The sequence below is a fragment of the Cyprinodon tularosa genome, unplaced genomic scaffold (genome assembly GCF_016077235.1).
Source record: "Cyprinodon tularosa strain WSP-4 unplaced genomic scaffold, ASM1607723v1 ctg71, whole genome shotgun sequence".
Lineage (NCBI taxonomy): Eukaryota > Metazoa > Chordata > Actinopteri > Cyprinodontiformes > Cyprinodontidae > Cyprinodon > Cyprinodon tularosa.
In genome coordinates this window covers 2,901,369-2,927,041 of record NW_024039463.1, presented here as the reverse complement: position 1 = coordinate 2,927,041, position 25,673 = coordinate 2,901,369, and the positions used below count along the sequence as shown (strand labels likewise).

At 35.6% G+C, this 25,673-nt stretch overlaps 1 protein-coding gene across 1 annotated transcript in view; it reads left to right on the top strand.

Moving 5' to 3' along the window:
• LOC119772452 (FERM domain-containing protein 5) overlaps nt 1–25,673 on the top strand; it is an 84,762-nt gene that overhangs the window by 40,867 nt on the left and 18,222 nt on the right. The window contains exons 2-3 of the mRNA XM_038268882.1: nt 23,142–23,246; nt 24,276–24,318. Coding sequence (XP_038124810.1) covers nt 23,142–23,246; nt 24,276–24,318 — 148 coding nt within the window. The remainder of the gene's footprint in view (nt 1–23,141; nt 23,247–24,275; nt 24,319–25,673) is intronic.

The following is a 25,673-nucleotide window of genomic DNA, read 5'->3' as shown; positions in this document are numbered from 1 at the left end:
GAGGGGAGCGGACGAAGCCACAGTGTAGGCTGTAGGCTTTGCTTTGAGCAGCCGGTCTGGAGTGCAGCGGGGGTTGCTGACGGAGTATGAGGGATTTCGGGGTTAGCATGATGTTGGTCATGTTGCTGTTAGCATAAACAAAACGTGTTGCACAATGCTTGCACATTGTTGCACTTTTATCCACAACTTTCTTTCCGCCGTCATCGTAGGTCACTCTAAATGCAAAGCGATCCCATACAGCAGACCTATAAAGTGCTGCTGGCGCGTCTTCCAACTCCTGTTCTTTCCCACTCGCCATTCCGACACAATTCTCCACAACAACTGATTTTTTTCCCTGCTACACCCGGCTAAGCTGCTTCGCTTCTTCTTCTTCTTGTTTACTACTGGTAGTTGGCTTTGGTCGCAGTAGCGCCACCTTCTGCTCTGGAGTGTAATCGCTTCACCTATGAGAAAAAGGAGCAGCGCATGAACCGAACGAAACACACGCGAACCGATCCGAGACAGTCGAACCGAACGGTTCTGACGGTTTTCATAAATCGTCCCATCCCTAATATATATATATATATATATATATATATATATATATATATATATATATATATATATATATATTAAATTTTCTATACATCAAGTAATTGGCATTGATGTGAAACTGATTGGTGGCATTGATAAATAGGATGCAGAAAAAACAAAAACAATAGTCATATGGCAGGAGTACCATTGATTCTGTGATTTAGTTCTGTATGCAGAAGTGAGAAAAGTTATGCAGGTGGATTTTTTAAACTCAGACTACAGCTTCTACAAAGTGTCAAGTTTACGTGAATAATGTATTTTATTGTGTGATACAACAGTAAGATGTTCAACTTCTGGTTGTTCATTGTTTACATATGTTAATACTACAGGAAATCCATATTCCTTGTCCTTCAGCCTTGTTATTTTCATAGTTGAAACCCTGATTCCCCTAAGAGATGTAGACTCTGCTGACACCTCTCTCTGCACATTTTCTTGTGCAGTTTTACTGTGCTGACTATGGAGGTACTCATCTTCGATGTGTTGAAAATTTTACCACGTACCAGCTCATCCATTTAGAGATAAAACAGGAGCAGCAGTCTGTTGTTGACAGTGACAGGGCACATTGTTTGGAACTTCAGCACCCTTGGTGCTTCATTATAAGGTGATGGGTGTACAACATAGTAAACGTATTACCTTGTAATTGGTGTGTGCATGATGCTTAGTTTTTAGACTCATGGACAGCAAATATGTCTATGCAGCAACACAGAGTGCATAATGAATGAAGGGCTTACAGAGCTAATGCTGCAATATATTGTTTGTGATAGCTGCTTCTTTGTTTTCTTCTAATTCTAATTAGAGAGCAAATAAACTAAAAGCGAGACCCACAAAGGTTGCCCTCTTCCTGCAGGCTGACATAGTTTCTTTCAGATCAACATGATTGAGCAGATGTTGGAAAGATGGGGCGAGAAAGGGCATGCCGCAAAATGTGCAGCCATCCTCAAACCCACTTACACCAAACACATGCCACCCTGCATGCCTGTGTGGCCAGGCCATGCCATTGTAGCTCCCACCACTGGGCAAACAAAGACCCCTTTCAGGCGGGTCCTTACTGAGATCATATGGAGCAGAAGCAATCTGTTCCTCTGGACTGTGACTGTGAACTGAACCGCTCTTTGCCTTGCTCAACCAGCCGGATTAGTTGTGCTTTTTGATTTTTGATTTTCATGTGGACCTGTTGGTCTTTAAAAAGGTCCGGAGGTTGATGTTAACCAATATGTCAGCTGTCTGTGGATATGTATCTGGAATTTTATTTGTGATATAAAGATTACAAATTAAACGAGCAGTTATACTGAATAAGTTTATAACCTATACCTTCAGATGAAAGGCTTATCAAGACCCCAGACCTCTATCCCATACAGTACATCATGCTTTAACACATATTTTGCTTTATTTTAGAAATACACTATAAATATTTTTCTTTTGTGCATGCAATATGTACAAAAGTGTATCACATATGCATATACAGTAATTCATCATCGACTGTTATGACCAGGAATTTGTTCTCAAATACTCTTTGAATTATATCTCCATCTAGATAGATAGACAGACAGATAGACTTTATTCCAGACTCATGGTCCAATAAATTTATAAAAAAAATAAAACAATGCAATTAAAAAAGACAAAATAAAATGAAAAAAAATTATCAATTATATAGGAGCTTTAAGGAGACAGGAATACCAGTGTCTCCACAGCTTAGACTGGTATCAGATTGCACTATGAATGGTGTCAGTAAGTGACAAGATAATTTGATTGCCAGATGCATTTGTCCTACAGATAAAACTATACATTAACTTTCTTAAAATTATGTGTAAGGTATTGACTCTTGCGTTGACAAACATCTCACTCGGAATAGTCGATCTTGCCCATTTCAAAAGTACCCTCAAAGCATCAATATAGGCCACCTGTAGCCTTTGCAGGCTGGATTTTGTATATGTAAACCCCTGGTAAGCAGTGTACAGAAAGGTACAATATGCATTAAAGAGTCCCCCTTTTACTACATGAGTGCATGCACCAAATTTACAAGCAAGGGTATTAGCTAGAGCATACAAAATTCTACATTGTCTACAGGTATCATCAGGATGATGATATAATGAAACAAAGTTTTCATTTGGTTCACAATTCTTTTCCACTCTCGCTGCATTAAAACCATAATTGTTCCCAAGTAGCTAACCTTATTCATGGCTGGGAGTCTGCTCTGTTGTTTTGGTGTCACTTTTTTGTCTCATTGCATAATTAATCATGTGTTATTGTATAAACAACATTGCAGGTGCACACGTTTAGGAGAAACACTGATACTGGTACTATTACCATAGATAATAGCCCTAACTTAAAATATCGAGCATGTTTCTGAATAAAGACATGCTAGGAGCTTTTCTTAAAGGGATTTATTTTTGTGAAAAAGTACAGTGGCTTAAGGTATCTTGTGGATATGGAGTGACTCACCTAAACTTACATCACTCCTATGCTGATGGACAATGATGCTCAAGGCTTACGGTACTTTCCGTTTCACTGACAAGGTTCATACCTGTCTAAGTGGACTAGAATGCATCTGCACTCCCATCAGCCCACTGGCAATATGTCATATTTCTACCATGTGCTTTTTTCTTCTTCCAGCACCAATCCTCTGCCCTCAATCAGTCACACTGTGTGCTTGTCAAGGTATCTAAGAAACCTCAACCACTCACAAAAAATCCTTGAATGCATTCAATGTTTAGCATTATTCAGTAAGAAAAATCATGATGTATCATCAATTTTATTCCAGGACTCCAGTTTTTTCCTGTTATTACATGTATGTAAATATAGCATGTGGTTAACGTCTTATCTTGCGACTAAAAATGTAAAAGAAAAAAGTAGATGTTTTGTTTTAATCTCTTTATGAAGTGTAATAAAGAATATCTTCAGTTTTCAATGATCTTAAGTCATTTGAGAACTTTTCAAATGATCAAATAAGTTGAGAATATTTTTTCCTTATTTGATAAATCTTCACATTTTTCCCACTCACCAAATTCCACCAGCATGTTGCTGAAATCTGCAAAGCCTGTATTTTTTATTTTATTTTTTTTCTCCAGTAGAAAAACAGGCAATTTTTCCAGATTGGTAGTAGTTTTTCAACTGATTTTAAAGGAAAATCTCAGAAAAACAAACAAACAAAAAACTCTGATTCTCAGTTCTGAAGATGTTTCCTTTTCTTCATTTAAGTTTGAATACTTGTAAGCCAAGGGGCCAGTCCAAATACCTCATATTGGGCTCGACCAATTATTTTTATTTTAGTGGGCTTTCAATTGATTTTCATGATCAAATAAAAGTCTGTATTGCTGTGCAAATATAAGGCAGTCATTCAAAAGCACAGCTTACATGCTGCAGGTTAACTGAGCTGAGTCAAACTGCTGTGACATTACTTTAACTGTGACAGAAGCTGAACTGACAGGATGTTTGCTGTTACTGCAAACATGGTTGTCACAGATGGGCACCAAATAGTGCTTCTCTCTGCTAGGTTAATTTATTCAGAGCAAAAAAGCTTTATTCCATCTCAGAGTGATACAATTTCAGCGAAATAATTGATAAGAGATAATTTGTCATTTTAGATTTGAAAGTAAAGCCTCTTTTTTAATTTCTTTTATTATTTCTTAAGCTACATTCATTGAATATTTGTGATTTTTACTTTTTGTTTACTTTTCATTTATAGCTATTGTAACTACAGGTTTACCCTTTTTTTTATCGTTGCAATTTGGTGTGTAGTTCAATGATGTGAACCAGCAAAACCGAGACTCTATCTTTTCTCTTTATATAAAAAAAAAAAGTAACCACACTTTTTATCATACAGAATGAACAGTGGCAGAGATTGACTTTTATTGTTGGGAAGGTGGCCAATGCTATCTCAGGAGTGTCCATGGGCTTTGAAGGTGTATTTGTCTTTCAAACAATCGTTTAAAAGGGAAGTTGCTTAATTTAAAATATATTTAGATACACATCGGACGCTAAGAAAATCAGATTTGTGCATCTAATTGGCAGGTTATCCTAACTAAATTGGCTGCATTCCACTCTCTTGTCTTCATGGCTCTCTTCTACTTTATTCCCTCGTTCTTGAGGGTAAGGGTAAAAAAAATCTGAGGGTGTGTGCTATGGCCACCATCTGTTATACAGTGGGCTCCATGATGGTTGTACTTGTATATAAGGGCTGAATGATTTTTCAAAGAATCAAAATTGTAGTTTTTTTTCAGCCAATATTGTGATGGAGATTTTATTCCTATTTTGCTTTGCACTAACCACAAGCATGTAGATGTCTCACCCCACGGTTTTATTGTTTTCATGACCTTGAAAGCCTTTTTGTCCAGAGTCAGTTGTTACAGGAATTTATTTTTATTATTGTGTGGAAAAGTGCTTACGGTACTTCTATGATTGGATCTGTGTGGTATCTACAACTCTCTCTCTCTCCCTCATTATGTGTAGCGGCAATCTCTCTTTAGGCTTATTACCGCCACCTAAAGAGCTAGAGTGAGAGACAGCTTCTGACTTGTTAAACATAGTATGACCAAAATAAAGTGCCTGTGCAATGCTTTTAAATTTAAGTTATATTGCAAATTTGGGTAATTAACTATGAAATAATTACTAAACAAATAAAATCTCAGTAGTGGTAGGGGTCAGTGCCACCCCATCTCCCCAGCTCCACCCCTGAGGTTAAAACTTCTGACTACGCTGAATTTTTTAAAGGCTGAAGTGGTCTGAAGGTAGAATAACTTTTTTGGGTTAGGAGACGATAAACAAAAGGACTCTAGGTTTTGTTATGCCTTATGCTTCAGTTTATAACCATTCAAAATACATCCACAATGCCTTCGCTTCAATATGTGTTTAATGATTTATTTATCTCTTCTAAACGATCCCCTCCTGTTAATTATTTAGCAATTTTAAAAACTGTTTTCAAGATTGGCAATCAAAATAACACCTTCTGTTCTATTTTCCTCTAAAGTTATAATTATTAAGTAAATAAAACATTTTTTGATGCAAAAAAATAAAAGTGTGAAAAAACAGAAATAATACACATTCAAAGCTGCTCTATAACAACTTGCTTTGCACATGTTAACAGTTAGAAAGGAGAATAATCTTTCCTCTAAATATTAATTAGAAAAAAGGGAGGGGTGAAGCATTACAGGAGCATTAAAATACAGTCTGTTACGAGCCTCTTGTGACCTGCCATTCCCTATAAATATCAATCACATCCAGCATGTCACCACTTTTCATTTTAAGCTTATCTGAAGCCTGGCCTTGGAGATATAGCAGGTCTCACACATAGCCACTGCTCAGCGAAGGACTGAGGAGCTTTGCCATAACTCTGCATACTAAATCAGCCTATATCAGTGCCCTACCTTCTTTAACTAATTCTGATGGCCTCTTCTAAGTTTGTTACCTCATGTATACATTAGCTGTTGTTATGCATATTTTCTCTCTTAATAGAATTTACCTGCTGTGGTATTTGGAGTTTCTTCTTACTATTTTTTCCATCAGGCATTATCTGATCCATGCATTATGTAAGCAGTGTGGGTGAGTGCTGAGGACAAATCTAAGACTCCGTTACCTAGAAGACTCAGTGCTATCTTTACATTTTGAATGTTTTGCAAGAAGATGCCCACCTTCATTCAAACTGAGCCCTGCAATGAGTTAGAAAGCTTTGTATAAAGCGGCACTCATGGAGACCACTGTTGCTATGAAACAATTAACGTGTTTGAGCACAAACCTATTCGGATAAAAGTTGAAATATTTGCACCATCTAAAGCCCTGGCTGGTATATTTTAAAACCTAAGAGCACATGAGAAAGATTTTACTCAGAGAGAGAGCATGCATTGCATATATTTATGTGTATATATATATATATATATATATATATATATATATATATATATATATATATATATATATATATATATATATATATATATATATATATATATATATATATATATATATATATATATATATATGCATTGATATTTTTTTTATTTTTTTATTTTGCATTGATATTTTTACTTGATATTGATATTTTTACTTGTGGCCCATCAGACAAGCATCACCATCTGTCCTTTTTGGGGGAATAGTACAAAGTGTATTTCACTGGTGCTGAAATGAAGTCAGGTATTCTCAAAGCTCTCTTTCAAAGGACTACTTCTGTGCTCCGTTTTTGGTATTTTATCCTTAGAGGCTTGTTTTAAATTAGCTGTTGGGTCAAATTGCTCCTAAAATACCATGTTTTAATGAGACATGCAGACCAATTATGTTAGGTTCTACTTCTTTTCCCTGTGGACGTTCCAAGACACTAAACTGTAGAGCATCAGGCTCTTAGACGTCCCATTATAACTTTAAATTAGGAAAAGTGAGACCATTTTAGATCCCTATGTTTCTTGAAGCAATATATTAACATTTAAACTAGTTTAATATAATTATCTCCAGCAACTCGGAAAATGACTGACAAAATATTACAGGAAGTGCTTTTATTTTTATCTATAGTTAACTTTTATATGTAAGTGTTAGACTCATAACTACAAAGCACATGTACTAAGATTAGGGCTCAACTAACGATTATTTTACATATCGATTAATCTTTCTATTATTGTTTCCCTACTACGTTAATAATCATAATAATAATAATAATCAATTCCTTAAAGAATACTTTTTTTTAATGAAATTAAACCAGGTGAATCTTAAACTTTTCCACTTGAGGAGTTCTGGATAGAGCATAGTGATAGATAATAATTTTTTTTTTATTACAATTTTGGTATAATTTCTGTTCAAGGTGGGTTGCTCTGTCAGCTAAAGGCATGTTTCTATACTCTTGTTAACGATTAATCGATTACCAAATTAGTTGACGATTATTTCAGTAATCGATTAATCACGTTTAATCATTTCAGCCGTAATTAAGATATTCTAAGTGACTATATGAGCCCCATTTTTTGTAATTGCCTGAACAAAAAAGCACATTTAACTATGTTTATTATTGTATTTATTAAACATCCTAAAACCTTTTAACATTTAGCCAAAGATAGTTTTTTTGTGTCTGCTCTGCTTAGAATGAGAAATAAGAGTAGATCATTTTAGACTATTAACCACAACCCTAAACAAAGGAGTTGTTTTGTTTTTTGGATTCTAAATAAATTATTTGTTGAAACATAATTTACAGATTTCTTAATGGATAAAAAATACGTTTAGTCATCTTATTTTGCTGTTTTAAAAAGGAATAGTGTTGCCGTGTGTATAATTCAGTTATTGTTTTCTTAAATATAGAGATTAAAATACATATGAAAGGAAGGGTGTATCTAACACATTTTTACTTCTGCCTTCATCCGTTTCAGCCACATTTTTTTGTATGTCTCACATAAAAATGTTGTAGGAATATTAAATTAATTTTGTGAGGAATAACTAAACAAACGCATAACCGTTGCAAACACATTAAGTAAACTTCTATAGATGCAGAAATCCTCAATTCACATCTTTAAGAGAGTGAGATTTAAAACATTTCTGCAATGTGTATTGGAACCCCTCAAAACACAAGGGAAGTTTATGTAGCGCATTTCATTGGAAAGACAATTCAAAATGAATAAAAACAAATAATTAAAATAAAATGATTGAATTTAAACATGATTAATACAAACTAAAATATTGTTGGACTGTAAGCTTAACTATGTCTAAATAGCACAGTTGAAGGCCTCTCTAAACAGTAGATTTGTTATTTAATCTTAATTTAAAACAATTTAAAGCAACAGTGTTTCAGCACTTTTACATTTTTTGGAAAATTTATTCCAGATTAGTGGAGCATAAAATTAAAAGCTGATTATCCATGTTTGGTTCTGGTTCTAGGTTTGCAAATTAGACTAGAGCCAGAACCTGTAAAGTATTATGGTGCTAAACCATGCAGTGATTTTTATAAAACAGGCTTATTTTGACGTCTATTTTCTGAGTTAAGAGGACTGTAACATTTGCAGGACTGGGTTGCTGTTCTGCACATTCTTAGTTTTAGTGAGAATGTGGGCGACAATATTCTGGATCAACTACTTCTCTCTGATCAGCTTTTTACTGACCTGTAAGGAGACTGTTGCAGTAATTGATTCCACCAAAGATGAGCACATTAATTTGTTTTTCCAATGTTCAGCTTGGCATTATTCCTTTAATGCTGCAGATGATTGATGATTTCTAGCTGTAATAACTGAGGCTGTGAGCAAACTTATAAATGCTCTTCCTTTGATCAAAAGTTATTTGAAATGGAGCCTAGGAGGAAGTTCACCTGAAGAGACTGATTGCTCGCCTACAACACAGCCAATCAGCTTTGAGCCACACCTTCACGAAAGCCAATCAGCATCCAAAGTTCATCTTAAAAGGCCTCCGATCCGCAACTCATCTGCTACCTAGTGCGCAGGCGGTGGTTCCGCTGTGTGACTTCATTCAGATGACCCCGGTTCAACCCACCTCCAGCCCCTCCTCCATCGTAGCTAAAACTTAATCAGAGTTTCATTCCTGCTGGACTCTTACTGCGTTCCCTGCCTCATCTTAACCGGTCCGGCAGAAGACCGCCATGTTGAGCCTGGTTCTGCCAGGTTCTCCACTGTCGCTTCATGCTTGCTCATCATGGACAGGTTCTCTCAACCTGTGTTATCCAAACTGGACTTCCATCTTGCAGGTCCCTGAGTGAAGCTCTAGTATCAGCTCACGCAGTCCACTGAATCTCCCCATAAAGCTTAGCATACCGTCTATCTGCAGACTGACCAACTTCATCTATCTCCACTCCACCACCAGTTTCAGCCATGGGGGGGAAACAGCCCTATTCTTTACTCCTGTTCATGCATATCAATCAAAACTCAGCGCTATGTTTCCTGCCGAGGTCTGAGCGCCAAAGACCAAGTAATTGTATCAATACATAGGACTTAGAATTTATATAGGAACACTTTAGCTTTGTTTTGATTTAGTGGAAGAAAATATTGGCTCATCTATGTATTGATTTCCTCTATGCATTTTACCCAGCGCCTGAATGGGTTCATAGTCACCTGGTGACATTGTAGTGTAAAGCTAATAAAAGAAATCAGCTGTGTTGTAAAGGATTATGTTAATATGGGGCGTCTCACTAAGGAAGTAGAAGTGACACCACAGAAAATTTCTGAAATAAGCTGTCACAGGAAATATCCAAAGCCAGCATATCAGCAGCTCTCTTCAGCTCATCCTGCTCACTGTTTGGTTGGCAAATCATGCAAACTAGCAGCAGCAGTGGCAGCAGTACAAATCCTCCATGGCTGTCACACAAAATAATACTGGAAAATAACACAAGTTAAGCTCTGCTCACTGTTTGTATTTCATGAGGTGGCAAAAGACCATCTCTACCATGCCCTCAGTCTAGATCCTCTATGTTGACCTGTAGAAGAAATAGCTTTAAGGTGTGAGCAAACAATAAAACAGGAAAATAATGAATAATTAAAGAAAACATTTTTGTTCCTCAAAAATACACTTTATGAAAATATAAAACTTCTATTTAAGTAGGCTTCCTGCAGTCTTTAAGGGTAAGAAGTGCTAAAGTGGCCTCTAAGTGTTTAGTTTTATGGGACACTGTAGGGTTTAGTGGTATTAAAAACTGCCCTTTGTTTTATTGTAGGTCAACCACATGTGTGACCAATAAGATAATATCTCCCATTATAGTGGTGTCTGATATTTCTGAACTTTTATTAGAGCATAAGATATTCAAAGGAGCTTTTAACTCAGCACTGCATTTTATAATTGGAATATTAAAGCTGCTGGCCTCTTTTAGCCCACATGCTATAAATAGCTCAGATCAACCTATACAGGCATAGCCCTGTTTAGTTCTCAGGGTTTTCAGATGTAAAAAATATTAGAATTCAGATCTTTTCATTTATAATCTGACGCTTTAAATGTAAAATATGTAAATGTACAAAGGGCAGCTTAATGCATTCAACAAGACAGGAAATAATCCAGCTTTATGAATCTATGAAAGTTCTCTGCTTTCTGCCGTTTCTCATCATAAAAGCTGAGCTAAGACTCACTGGTTCATTTCTCCTTTTCTGAGGAGGTTTGACCCATTCTTTGCTAAATTTAACCACATAAAAAAAGCTGGATTATACAAAAATGTGTTTATGTGGATAATTTATTGAGAGCATTGCATCTCCCTTGGGCATCCATTAGAGCTTTGGCACATAAGGGCAGCGGTGAGCTTTTCACGCCTGTGTGCACAGACAGCCCTTTCTCCACAGCCATAACAGCTCTTTCCATTTTCATGGCTGGATTCCTCACTAGACAGTGATCTTTCCTAGAGCTTTGGGAACAATCAAGAAGGGTGAAGTAGTTTCTGGTGGGCTGCTCTGCTCAGAATAAGGTGTTTAAAACAGCTCTAGGGTCTTATTTCTTCCAAGTAGAATTCTTTTTTTTTCCCACTAGCATTGGTTCTCACTGATTTCTCCTTTCAGAGAATAGACCCAGATACAAATATGTGTTTTAGATTATTTTAGGCATTGTTGGAAATCAAAGCTAGGTTGCTGCATGGTATAGTCGGATCCTTCTAGCAGCCTGACGTAAATTACGCATTTCAGCTAAATTTGGATTATTTTTTTCTCCAAAGTGTTTGGTTGGCATCAACTTCTGACATCCTTGTTTTAAAATGTTGTGTTGGCCAGTTCAGATCACCACAGGCAAAGAGCCAGCTGTCTCAGTGGTTATTAGATCTTTATGGTTCATTATTGTTAAAACATAAAACAAATGGTAAGTGGTGCTTTTTTAATCCAAGGTTTCTCAAGCTATTTATTTCCTGTCCCAAAATGACTTCTTGTCTTTCTGTTCATCAGTATTCAGCAACTGTTTTGTAAAACATGTTCTTGTAATGCATTAAAGTAGCTGAATGTAATATTGGAGCAATGCCATTCATCCATCCATTAATTGTAAATACAATGGAGGGGTTGCCATTAATGCAGAATTACTGGTTTTATTTTATTTTTTTGAGTGAAACAAAATATTTTCCCTATGGGCATTTTATGTTAAATATTTATGCCTCTTTATATACAGGATATTTTCAAATTAAGGCTTTTTAAAGTGAATAACCCTCTTTTTGCTAGGAGTTTTTCACAGTAACAACCCTAAAAGAAAAAAAGACTGGGATTCTACGCTGTCTTGAAAAATTTATGATTTTGCTTCTAATTTTCTCATCCTTTGTATTTACTGTTGAGAAAAGGTATGTAAGCTTATCTTTATTTTTCAGAATTTATTTCACGCATACTATTTCTTATGATATACAACTTTTGTGTAACACAAATTCTCTATAAATATGAAAAAAAAAGATCTACAGTAAAAATAGCTGCACTTGCTGATACTTAAAATCAGTTCATTTTTATGTGATTATCTGAAAACCTGTCTCTCAAACTGAAAAAAAGGGTTTTTATGATTGATGATAGTGTAGTAGGGAACACTTACCACTAACTAACTTGTGAGAACACTAATATTCTTTAGTGATCCAAAGTTAGCTTTACATTATAGATCTATTTAAAGGACATAAGTTTTAGTGATGGCGAAAGAAGCTTTGCTTTGAATGTGTTTTTCTGGGCTTGTGACTTGCTGGATGAGTCATTAACTCTTGAAGTAATTTTAGGAGGCTGGCCACTTCTGGGAAGATTGCCACTTATATGTATTATTCTCCATTTCTGAATAATAGATCTTTGGTCCTTTTGAGTCACAAGCCCCTAAAAATGACATTTTAGTTCGTTTTAAATCCAGAGGGAGACTTTTTCAACTCTCCAATAAATTACTTTAGACTATTTTCTTTTTTTTTTTTTTTTTTTTTTGGTTTTCTGAATGGCTCTATCTAAGTGAATTCTTGATTCTACTGGTCAGGCTGCACAATGAGACAGTTTATAGCCCTGTTGCTTTGCAGCAAAAAAGCTCCTGAGTTTGAATCCCTGGGGCAGGGGTAACTAATTAAAAATCAGCGGGGTCCGAATAAAGAAAATCATCAACCAGTAACAGTAGGTGACATTTATTAATTATAATCCGTTACTTTAAAAAGAATTTAACATTGAAATAAAATGAGGTTTTTATGCATCCATCTTATACATTGATTTTTTAAATAATAATAAAAAAACATAGTCCCGGTCTTGATTCTGTTATATTTTACTTTGCTCCATGTTTTCTATTTTTATTGGTTTAATTCCTATTTTGTCTTTCTGAGTTCTAAGGTTTTTATTTGTTTCGCTCTTTGTCTTTTTGTGTTAGTCTCCTTTTCCCTAGCTCCTTTTCTTTGCTGCTCTGTTCACACCTGCTCCCAATGTGCTCGTTAGTCCTGTCTTTGTTCAGTCTCCCATAAATACACTCCTTGTGCGGTTCCTCATCTTACTTCACCTTACCTTGTCTTACCCTGGCTCCTCATGATTGTTTTCTCCTGATGTATCCATGGTTCTGGTTTGTTTTATATTTATTTATGTTGGATTTTGGATTTTTGGATTCCCGCCTCTGTTACCTGTGTTTATTTCATTAAAGCTACAAAGACTCACCTCTGCCTCCTCTGCCTCTGCATTTGGGTCTGCAGTGGGCTTTATGCTGGCCTGCAAGATTTTTAAATCTGGGTTTGAAAGGTGACAAAGCCATTCTCAAGCACATATCAAGGTGCTCATTCGTGAACCTGGATCGATATTTATTTTTGATTATGGTCATGGTGGGGAACCCTGCTTCACAGCAGTAGGTTGAGCCAAACATACTCAAAATGTGCAGGGTCATCTCTGAGCATGCCATTTCACTTTTCTTTCATCCCATTTTAAGAAAACAAACATACAATACAGAAATGTAGTAAAGCTAAAATACATCAATAAAAGACTAATAAAGTAAGAGGCTAACATCAACATGTCACATGGTGTCAAAGGCCAAGGCAAAGAAATTAGTTTTATGTAGACATTTAAAGTCAAACAGTCTGATGTTCATCGGTAACTAGATTATTATTGAGTAAAATGCAGCCAGTTCTTTATTGAAGGCAATTAGATCAGTTTTAATGCATATGCTTTTTACAACCCTCTAACCTTTTCAAAGGGTTTCATAGCATCAATGTATCTTTTGTTGTTTATGTAGTGTTTTAGTCAAGACCGTCTTGGTTTCTGCCTCTAAATGTCTTGGTCTTGTCTCGGTAGTCCTTGGTCTCGCTTGCACATTTATATATCTCATTGTTACATCAAAGTTATGTGTACAGTATGTGTATATTTGTGTATGCGGATGTCAGTAATAGACATCAGGAGTCTTGAGGTTGAATAAAATTAGTAGATTATTTTAATCGGTCTCTGGGATAAAATCTTTTTGTGAAAATGAAAAATTAGATTGAAGGTTAAAAAAATGCCTGTTTACATAGCCTTTACTCTGTTTCTTGGACACTGCTCTGATTTTACATATCAAGCAGCTTTTTGCAAAGACCAAATTTTCTAGAAGTGGTTGTATCGGTCATTTGAGACTAAAAGTTGGAAGAAGAGTGCAGGGTTTTGGTTGGTGTTATACTGGAGATTAGATCGCAATGTCTTAGAGTTGAGCTGTGGATCTCTGCAGCTCCTCCATAGATTTTTCTACTTCTCTGCATGCAGCTTTCCTTACACTGCCTTTCTTATTACAAAGACGATCATATCTTCGTAGGTTTGCAGCAGCAGATTACTGTCTTTTTTTTCTTCTAATTTATAAAGCATTTTATGGTTTTGTAACTTTACCCTTTCTTAAAAATGTCTTCATCTTTATCCTGTCTATTCTGTTCCTTGGTCTTGTGGAGGCTGTTTGCCTGCTGTTGTTCACTAAACAACCAGGTTCTTTGGTGTCTTGTTAAACCTGTTTTCCTTCTGATTTACAGCTATGTACTACCTTTTGATAATCTGTCACATAAAATCCTAGTAAACAAATTTAAGATTAAAAAAGGTCTGGTTATGGGAATACTTTGCAAAGCAAAATTATAGATCTTGTTGGATTTCTTTTAAGGAGTAACCCTTTCAGCTAAATATACTTTAAAAAAATTTATTTTTTATTTTTTTAACTTAAGTTCTAATGTTTTTAAATGCAATTTATAGATGTGAAACCTTAAAAGCTCACAGGCACAAAATCTCGACTGGGTAATCCATAGACCAATGCTTCTGGCTGTGTTGCTACTGAACAACAGTCATTCTTATATGTGTGAACAAATGCTTGCCAACAAATCCAATGTGCATGTCTGCTATAATGCATCATGGCTGTGAGCTAAAACTAGATGTTGTTATGCAGCATCTGCAGCGCAGTACCAGTGCGTGAGGGAAAAAAAAAATGTTATGTCTCAGGGGCTGAGAATTATAAATTATACATGACACTAAATTACAGGATGAATTAGCCATGCTGAGTCATTTTAAAAAAAGGGCTTGCTCTACACTTGGGGAGATGGGAGCAGCATAATCGTGCTCAAACTGTGTAAAACGCCCAGAAAGAAGAAAATATCAAGCATTGTTTAAATGCTAATCCTTGGAATGACACCCATTGTGCTGCTTATTTTGTTCTGGGGATATTTGTCACACTTTTTAGTTTTATGTTGTACTGTTGGCAAGAAAATTAAGAATTACCTAAATATAAAAAGTAATTAGCTTGCAATAATAAATAGAGTAATCTGATTATATGTTTGTCTTATATTATTTATTTCAAAGTTTTAAACCAGTGGTGTAATGTGAGGGGACCCCATATTTCCCACAGTAAACCAAGAGATGTGACAGAAAAGCTATTAGAGTGAAAGAGGCAATGAAATCCATCAGTGGTGGGCTGGATGACTCAGAAATCCTCATTGAGAAACATTTATTTCTGCACGCCTGCAGGAAGAATCAGTTGGGCACAGATGCCACAAACACCTTTGCAATAAAACTGCATCTACAGCGACACTTTTCATTGGCCAAGTTACATCTCTTTGGAAACTGGAAACCATGTAAAGCTTCTAGATTTAGTTTTCAGTAACTGACTCTTATAGTCAGTATGGTTACTGATGCCTTTCAATTCTTAGCAAATCATTAAGGTTCTGTGATGAAAAACACTTTTGCAATATTGAGAAGAATCCGCATTGACTTTTTATTTCAGCAGTACAATATTATGAAAGTCTGTGAATATTAAAAATTGTCTGCAAACGGGCAGATTCTAACCCCACAAACTGTGAAACCGTTTTTTTGGCTACAGCTACTCCTCTGTTGTATCAGAGTGCCATTCTTAGATCCATATTTGCAGAGGTAAGCCTTCCTTCTCATTTCAATGTTTCTGTTTTATTTATTTTATTTTTCCCTTGGACCATTTTTAATTTGAAATAACCAATGCAGACCTGGAACACCTGTTAGAGGCTCAGTTCTGTAGGTGCTCTGACCCAAGTGAGATAGTTTAAAAGTTGAATAGAGTAACCTTGTCTTTCTCATACATGCCCTTACAATTGCCTAATGTACACAATGAGTTTTCCTCCATTTTCTTTAGTTTGTTTATGAGTGAGTGGTTTGGGTTGTGCATGTTGCACGGTCTTGTTCTCCTGGCTACTTTGTAGAGTCTCTGCCGCCTTTAAAGCCTGACTGAGGGAATACTGGCTGCTGCATCTGATGATAGATCATAAAAGACCAGTCACAAATGCACCTTAATCACCATCACAAACTCAACACAAGAGAAAGAAAATTTATTTTTTCTAGTGCCACAAGAAAGGGGTAATTTCAAATCAGGGGAGATCAGATCTTAAAATATATATATATATATATATATATATATATATATATATATATATATATATATATATATATATATACAGTTGTACTTTAGTTTACATATTCTCCAATTAAAGAAAATGATAATTGAACTTAATATAATAGAAAAACACTGAAAAAACTAATAATCCTCTTTTATGAGTCTATTCCAGTGCAAGATGTCTGCTTTGTAGCCTCTGTAAAGAGTGCTACTTTTGCTTTTCTATTTTTAGGTCACTTTTCTATATACGTGGATATACGTGTCTCACCATTTTATTATTTTAGCTTTTTATATTAAATGTTTAAGATATCCCATGTAAAATATTTAGATCTCTCTTGGGGAAGATTCCTTTGACATGTTTTATTTGTCCCTCTTTTGCTGAAGGCTGCATATTATGGGCTAATAACTCTGTGTAACAGCTGCTGTTAAGTTAATATGACATCAAAATTCAACCGTGTGCTAATTACTTGTTTCCATACAGCAGGGGGTAAATTTTTTTAATTTTCATTTGTTCACTGTAGTGTTTTTAATTTATTCTAACCGCAGCGTTTTCTTAATAAATGGGCTAATCCGACTTTACCATTAATACCAGAATTTTTGTAAGTAAACTCTTATTGGCTAATAAACCTTCCAGAAAAGGCATAAAAGCTCTTAAAACCTGACCCCATACCCTTTAAAAAGTCTCTTAAGAGTTTTTACAGACTAATTTGCAAAAAATATATATATTTTGTGCTGCTGTTGGGAAGAAAATTTTCGCAGCAAGCTGAAGTATTTTGTTGGAAAAACCTTTTTCTGCGCTAAAATCACAATCAACTTTTTTTTCCAATTGAACTATATAAACTGGGCCTATGAGGGCTATTTTAATGCTGTTATCATTCTTTTATACTATTTATATTTAATGTAATGTATCTCTGTTTATTGTTTAACTTTGCTGCCTCTTGGCCAGAACTCCCTTGAAAAATAAGTTTTTAATCTCAATGGGATTTTTTTTCCTGGTTAGATGAAGGTTAAAAAAATAAATAAATAATAAAAAAAAAAAAAAAATATATATATATATATATATATATATATATATATATATATATATATATATATATATATATATTCATTTTCTGTGATATATCTCAGTGCCACCCTGAGCGGTTGAATAGTGACTTTTGCAGTTGAATTTACCAAATGGTTTAAATGGTACATCATCATAGTCCCATGTTCAGCTATAAGTGCAGCTGCATCAGACTTACACCTCCGTAGTTGGTCATCCTGTCCTCCACTGATTTGGCAACAAATGCTTTGGGCGTCAGTAAAGCAAACGGCTCCAACTGACGAGCCTTGTCTCATTGGGCTCCACAATGTCTCACTCAACCTCCAGTTTAGGGAGATATTGTGAACATTTATGTTGTATTACTATCTAAGCAAGCTAGTTTCCATATATATTGCAGCTCCAACAATTATATTTGAACATTGAGGGAAGTGAAAAATCCTCAACCTCAAAATATCTATCCCCCAGCAACCCTCTGCCCACTCTCAGTATTTCAATCAGACTGGGCTGCTAATTTCCCTCATCCTGACCAAACCACTGCTAAACTCCCACCACTCACTCCAACAATTAGTTCTGCTCCTTAGGCTCTCTTGGCTCCATCGTCTTTGGTGGTATTTTTAAACATTTCTTTGAGATAGGAGTTACGCTTTCAAATAGGAAGAAGTTGTACTTGAATGTAATGAAACCAATGATTGGAGTAGAATAGTTGCCCACATGTACAATAGATACTTTCTCTGGCATTTAATTGCTTTGTTGCCAATGGAACAATCAGTGTTCGCTTAGGTGTTTACCAGCAAAAAAATGTCCTCCGTTCCAATCCTGTCCTGGCTTTTTCTGGGTGCCCTTCTGATGATCTCCTCTTGCATTAATGGCAGGTTTTTTGAGGTACCCTGTTTTACTCTCTCAGTAAAAAAAAAAAAGATGTCAGGTTTTAGAAGAGTGTGCCAAAATGAGTGTGTGTCATTCTCATATGCCCTGCTAGCCTGGCCAGCCAGACTGACCAACAAACGGCGTAGGAGTATTGGTGACAGACTGAACCAATCAAAGCACTGGAGGAGAGCCCAATGCAGCAAAGATGTTACTTTTGCAAATATAACAGTAAAGATTGATGCTTAAATGGAGGGACATTCTAATGCCTTTTATAATGTCCTGAAAGAGCGTTTTATTATGTTAACATTTCAACACTGGCTGCTGTAAGAGAATCACATAATGAATGTCTGATTGGTTCTAGACTTATTCTAATGACTTTGTTAGTCCTGCCTTTAAAATCTGACTCTTAACTCCTTTCCTTTACCATATGTGTCTTGAGGAGTTAATTCTCCACATATATGCTTCTCTGATTTCTACAGATAAAATCTCTCTGCCAGTCACCCTAAGTAGTATTAAGCATCCAGAGAACATTTTGGTGTAGAAACATCCAGCTTTATTGTTATACATATCAGTTTGAACCAATTTTGGGGCTCTGAGAGGGGTTCATATTAGCTGTAAGTGGTAACAGTTTCAGCTCTTTAAGCTGGAACTGAAGTGCCGTAGAGATTTGAACCTTAGCTGCTCCTGAATGACTTTGGCATATTAAACAAGATAATCACTCAATCTCTTTGAACAAAGGAAAGGAATCTGCTCATGAAACCAAAGAAATCCCCTAAGGACCTAAAGTACCTTTAGTCTTAGAATCACACTCAACTCACAGCCATGCGCCCAAGTCAAAGGCATCATGTTTCTGCTCGTCTCACTATAAAATGATACAATCTTTTATTAATGGTCTGGGCTGCTGTGTCGACATGGAGACCATTTTAATGATTAATCTCAGAGGAAAGTGCCCATTGTAAGCTTTGAAATCTTTGCTTTTTTCACACAGATGTCAAAATGATCTTCATTTGAAAAATCTTATTCATTCATTAGTAAGAACATTAAAATACCAAGGGACTATATGATATATCTATATATGAAATAATAATTTAATCCTTTAAGAATGTATGAGATCACAGTTACATGTGAAAAGGCTGTGAGATATAGTCAACATAAGCAAACATCTTAATATGGTCAAAAACTGAGATATTCAAAAGAACAAAATGGGACAAAAACAAAATTTGTGTCATAATGTCGTAATAAAGCTTTAAAAATTTTTATGAGGTACATCTAAGTTTGAGGTAATCAATAAAAATCAATATTTCCTACAACCAAAGTAAAGTGCTTAGATTATGAAACAGGAGAACAACTTTTTCTCAAAGTTGCATCTACACATGATTAATTATATTAAATATTATAAATTATATTAATAACTTCTATTGATATGTTGCAAAGCAAAGTATCACTACAGCAAATGTCATCCTATGCAAAGACAATCAGGAAATTTGGCTTTGTTGAAGATATATGAGGCTGTGTATCGAGACAGATCCTCCTTCCTAAACATAAAAAGCTTAATGCTTTTAGATAAGGTAAAGAAGGAAAATATTATGTAATGTTTTCCCGTTAGCTGTGGCTACCTATTGTTTTCATAATCCTTCTTGTTTCAGAGACATCTGGTCGAGATTAAAAAAACTTTTTGAACATTTTGTCTTAAACTTGTGTAAATTAAAAGTTCTTTGAGATTAAAATCACTTATTAATTAATAAAAAAAAGAGAACAAGAAGACTTGGTGTTAAACCTAAGTTCCTAAAAATCAACATACTATTTTTATAGAACCACTGAGTCTCCTGGCGCTGAGAGAACAACAATTCAGACGGGAAACGGTTGATTAAAACGAATTACAAATATCAGGGCATCTTTTCTCTTTTGCAATCACTTTAACACGGTAATTAGAGAAAATAGTGGTGAGTAATGCAGCTGGGCTGCCGAGGACGCAACGGGGAACCACCAGAGAGGAGGGGTAAAAGCAGGGAGGTTGATTGGAGTGATGCTGAATACTAACAAAGCTTGGGCTTTCTTTCTAACAAAGAAACAGATGCCCTTTCCATGATCAGTATGTCCTCTGTCACAGAATGCTTTCAATTTATGTAGATTTATTGCTTTTGAGTAACCACAACTCATGGGTTGAGTAACTTACACCATCTAAATAACCTAAATAAAAAAAGACATTTACAAAGTATAAGGTTAAAGTCCCTAGAGGTGGTTTTGTAAGATTTTGTAAAATCACCAGGGCATGTTTTTTTTTTTATTCTATTGTATCCTGCACTATAATTACCACACGCTTTCAGCAGATGGTATAATTTTAAATGCAGCCAGTGCAATGCAAAAACATTTATTCTTTAAACTTGCAAAGCTATTTCCTCTCCCTTTCCTATACAAAAACAAATCTGTGATCTTCATCTAAATGCATGCATAATTAATCATGAAAAAATAGTTAACTGCCTCAAGGTATAAAGATGTTCTTTGCTCAGTAAAGCTATATAAAGAGAAGGTCTGACTTTGGGGTTTGTTCTTGAATTAGAAGGACATGCAAAGTCAGGTTTGCACACATTAGCCCCAGGAATTTGCCCTTTTGTCTTTGTGTAAAGATACGAAAGAGAGAAAGCGTGAAAGAAAGACATAGATTCAAATAATTAATGAGACAAAGAAATGGTCAGGTACAAGATGGAAACTGAGTGAAAAGGCATCCATTGTAAAAAGAAAAACCTTCAGAAACTCTATATTAAATAATCATAAACATAAGGTAGTCTGTCTCCTCAAAAACAAAACTTCTCATAGCAGATTTCAGTAGGTTTCTTAGAAATGTCGTCTCTCAAAACTAGAACTGATCTGTCCTCTTAGTTGGAGGTAATAATGATAATAATAATAATTTTAAAAATAATAGCTTTAATATCACTATTTATTGAGCACTTTACACAGGTAGCCTCGTTCTAAGTAATGTGAACAAAATTTAAGATGAAATAAGTAAAATAACTACACTTCAAGATAAAAAAATGAAATATAAAACCAAAAAAAAGTTGCAAATGTATAAACATATGCATATGTTTTTTATATAAACATGCCACGATTATAATTCAGTTATCTAATTTGCTTCAGATTGTCTACCGTCCCACTGTATTATTTTCTGTCCACCATAGCTGTTTTTTCTTTCTTCATTTAATTTTACTGTTATTTCTGACGGTCCAAATATGCTTACATGCACACAGAATCTCTTTCCATCGTCAGGCTTTGTACCAATGCCTCCTTTGAGGTAACAATGAGATTTTATTCTGACTTTTAGAGCTACTTAAAAATACACAAAACTGTAGCTGAGGCTCCTGCTTGGAAAATCGCTTTTCACAGGATAAATGTTTACATTTGCGTATCCTCCACCCATGAATTTGTGCGGCCTGGTCATTGGATCATGATCTGCATATGGATGAAGGTACACAAGCAAAAAATGGTTTGCATTGCACACGCGGTCTGCTGAATTGCAAACATAAACTTTTCTTACATGCAAACCTTCTGAAGATCTGACTTTTTGTGTATATTTCTGATTTTCCTATGTTATGCAATCAAAAGTAATAAATGTATTACCTAATCTCTGCTTCTTAGAAGGCTTGAACTTTAGGTATTTAAGGTCTGGTCAGCGAGAGGCATGTCAGCTTAGTTAGAGTTATTACATTTGAGTAATAGTCTTGAAGTGACAACAGCAAGCGCCAATGAAGCCCCCTCGGTCGCTCTTCAGAAAGGTCAGCTACCCCCGGCCACTGCTCTGCACTCATCGTTTGGTCACATATAGTCAGGCTAGTTAAACAGCATGCCCAGTATTGACAGCCCTTTGTCCTAATAAAGTGCCTGTTATCTGCAGCATGAGATACAGCAGGGAGGAAAGTGCAGCCAGGGGCATTTCACCATCCATCAGTTTAAACTAACACTGAGTGAGAAGCAGAGGAGCAGGACAGAGAGACAGGTGGAGTGATGGCTTTCTAAGTTATATAAACTTTGATTCAATTACTAAATAACATCTCAGACAAGAAAGTATAATTCTGAAAAAAATAATGCTATCAAAAACAAAACAAACAAAACCATTTTAGTGAGAATGCATCCAAAAAAATAAATGCATGTTTAACTTAAACACTGTTTACAAAGATAAGCATTTGAATTGAACGATCAGTTGTAAATAAGTTTATGTTTGTTGATAATATATGAAAAAACCCATATCAAAGTTGTCATGTTTTTTTTTTTTTTTAACACATTTTGGTGAAATCTGTAAAATGGTAAAAGAAAAGGGTAAATCTAGAACAATTGATTTGGTTTCCTGAAAAAAAGGAGTCTAATGCATGATGAACTTATAAAATTTGTTTGGTAAAAAATTTATATAATGAAAAAAAAAAGATGTTTTTAAAAATCAGCCTTAATTTTAGAATTTATTTTATTAATTTCATATTTTCAACCAAATGTTTTCCATCAGTGCAGTGATGTGTTCTGTTTTATTACTAAATAACTATTGTGTTCAGTGCATAAAACTGGTTTGTCTTACAGTGTTTTTCAAATACATTTAGACTACATTGCCATAGACAGATAGAAAGGCTTAAAGGATGTACTTGATTGGATGCAGTTGAAGATCCTCGAGTATTCCCTTAGACACGGCTCCTCTTTGAAGATTCAGAATTTGTCATATTAGCAATACCCCCTAGTGCGGCAGATTTACTCCATCTTCTTTCTTGTCTCTTCTCTTTCAGCTTTGAGTAAGGATTTATTTCAGACACATATGATTCGAGCTGTGGATTATTTCCACAGAAATGTGACAAAAAGGTGTTGTTTTAGGAATTTAAGCTTATTGTTGTTGAATCTTTCAGAGATTTCATGTTGACATTACAGTCAAACCTTTGTTTTCTTTTCCTGTTCTCTGTTACAGCGGGATGCAAAAGGACAGTATCTGTTTGACCTTATATGCCACCACTTGAATCTACTGGAGAAAGATTACTTTGGCATCAGATATGTGGATCCTGACAAGCAACGGGTGAGTAATTGGGTGGGTGTGTACATGGGAGAGGCTTTAGGATATAGTTCCTGGTAAGATACTTTTAAAATCTCCAGTAAATATATTGCTGGAGAAATATTGTTCAATAATATATAATTCAAGGTGAATAACCTAAACATCACTAGCCAGTACCCATTTTCTTTTTTATGTTTTTAAGCATTACATAGTTTTGGAATCCATTTAGTCATTCGTTCCTAAGCTGTGGTCTTAAAGGCACTTGGGATTTATTGTGCAAAAATCATGTGATTTTTGCAACGGAATACTTAAAAGTTAAACAGGACTCAATGAAATATGTGATAATAAAGAGCTAAAAAGGAGTCTTAGCTCTTTGACCTTAGCTTTGTCAAAAATCTTTCAAGCAGAACTGGTGGAAATTTTGAAAACTAAAGTTGCTTCTGGGACTGACATCAAGTGACATATCTTAACAATGTTGTTTCATATTTGAATACCAGCATACTTCCTAACAGCTTTAGTCAGTGACTTGTTATTAGAAACACAAGCCAACTTTATCTACAACCTTAGCTACATGTTCTCTAAAGGAGGTTCTAAATATGAGATGCAAACTGTTAAAGAGCAAATAAACTGTTTTTAATGAAGCTATTATCTACTAAGCATTGATACAAAGCAGCCTTATGGGAGGCGTAATTACACTTCCCTAGGAACTCTGTCTGAAGAGTGACTTTCTTAATCATTTTTTCCAACCCCAAACTTTAAACCCTTATAAAAATGTATGTTTCTCTTAGATATAAGGAAATTTATACGACAGTATACATCTGCTATAGCATCTGTAGATTGAACAATTTTGTTACCACACTTCACTGTCAGTTGTGCTATTTCATGCGTGCTATGAATGGGTTTGTCAAAAAAAAAAAAAGCAGTCAGTAGTAACAGCTGAATGTTCAGGCACTTGAGATTGAAAGTGTTAGCACAATGTGAGAATTTGCCACTGCTCAGGTTTGGGAAATGTAATTATTTCCATGTGTTTCTCATTTCTTATTTTTATTGCAGCACTGGTTGGAGTTTACCAAGTCAATTTCAAAGCAGATGAAATGTAAGTACCATCACTTTAGGTTTCCTGCCTTTTAATTAACAACAGAAATACTTTCTAAATGTAAGAAATAAATGCTTTGTGGTTCAGTCTGTGTTAGTTTAAACAGGTATATTTAAGCTCCACCTACAGACGAAGTAGATACGATTCTTAAAGGAATAGTACACCCAAAACATGATTAGCCTTCATTTTCTACTCACCCCCATGCTGAACAAAACTCTGGAGTACTTTTTTGATATCTCAAATGCATCTGGAGATCTGGGAGGCTTCTTGCTGTCTGCTGACATTCAAATAATGGAGGTCTATTGTGCCCGAGACAGAAAGGTCCACAAAAGTCCACAAAAACGTGTCAATATTCCTCCATACTGCTCGTCCAATGTAATCCAAGTGTCCTGAGTGGGTAGCATCCAGAATTTACTCGAAACGAAGTCATTTAGAACGTTTTAGAGCCTAAACAGTAGTGTATAGGATTTCCTAATAGCGCCCCCATGCGCGCTCACGATTCTACGGAAGCCGGCAGACCAAACCGGAAGGAAGTGCGCATTCAGCGTCTGCTCTGCCGATAATGCAAGCGTAGAAGAAGAAATGTGCTGTTTACCTGTGCAAAGAAAGAAACAACGAAAGAAAAATGTCTGAGGACTTCAGTGTTGAGGAAGAGCATGAGTTCTTTGCCGAGCTGAATGCGCTGGTTTGGTCTGCCGGCTTCCGTAGCGCCGTGAGCGCGCATGGGGGCGCTATTAGGAAATCCTATACACTACTGTTTATGCTCTAAAAACATTCTAAATGACTTCGTTTCGAGTAAATTATGGACGCTACCCACTCAGGACACTTGGAATACATTGGACGAGCAGTATGGAGGAATATTGACACGTTTTTATGGACTTTTATGGACCTTTCTGTCTCGGGCGCCATAGACCTCCATTATTTGAATGTCAGCAGACAGCAAGAAGCCTCCCAGATCTCCAGATGCATTTGAGATATCAAAAAAGTACTCCAGAGTGTTGTTCAGCATGGGGGTGAGTAGAAAATGAAGGCTAATCATGTTTTGGGTGTACTATTCCTTTAAAATCTTTTTTGACACTGAGGGCTCTAAGGTAGTCTATAAGTTAACTAGGTTTTCTGCATTTTTGATGGAGTTTTACCTGGACCTGCTTCATATGGACTAAAGCAAGACCAGAGATGGAAATGAGCAAAAATATGAACTGTCTCTGCAGGATCTTAAAGGGATCTTCTATAATGCATCAAGAATGCTTTGTAATTTCTATTACACATTATGATATTATCTCAGTTATTTTGAACATCCATCAATCTTGCAAGGTGAAATTTAGGATGATTACGTTGGTAGCAAATCTAGCTAC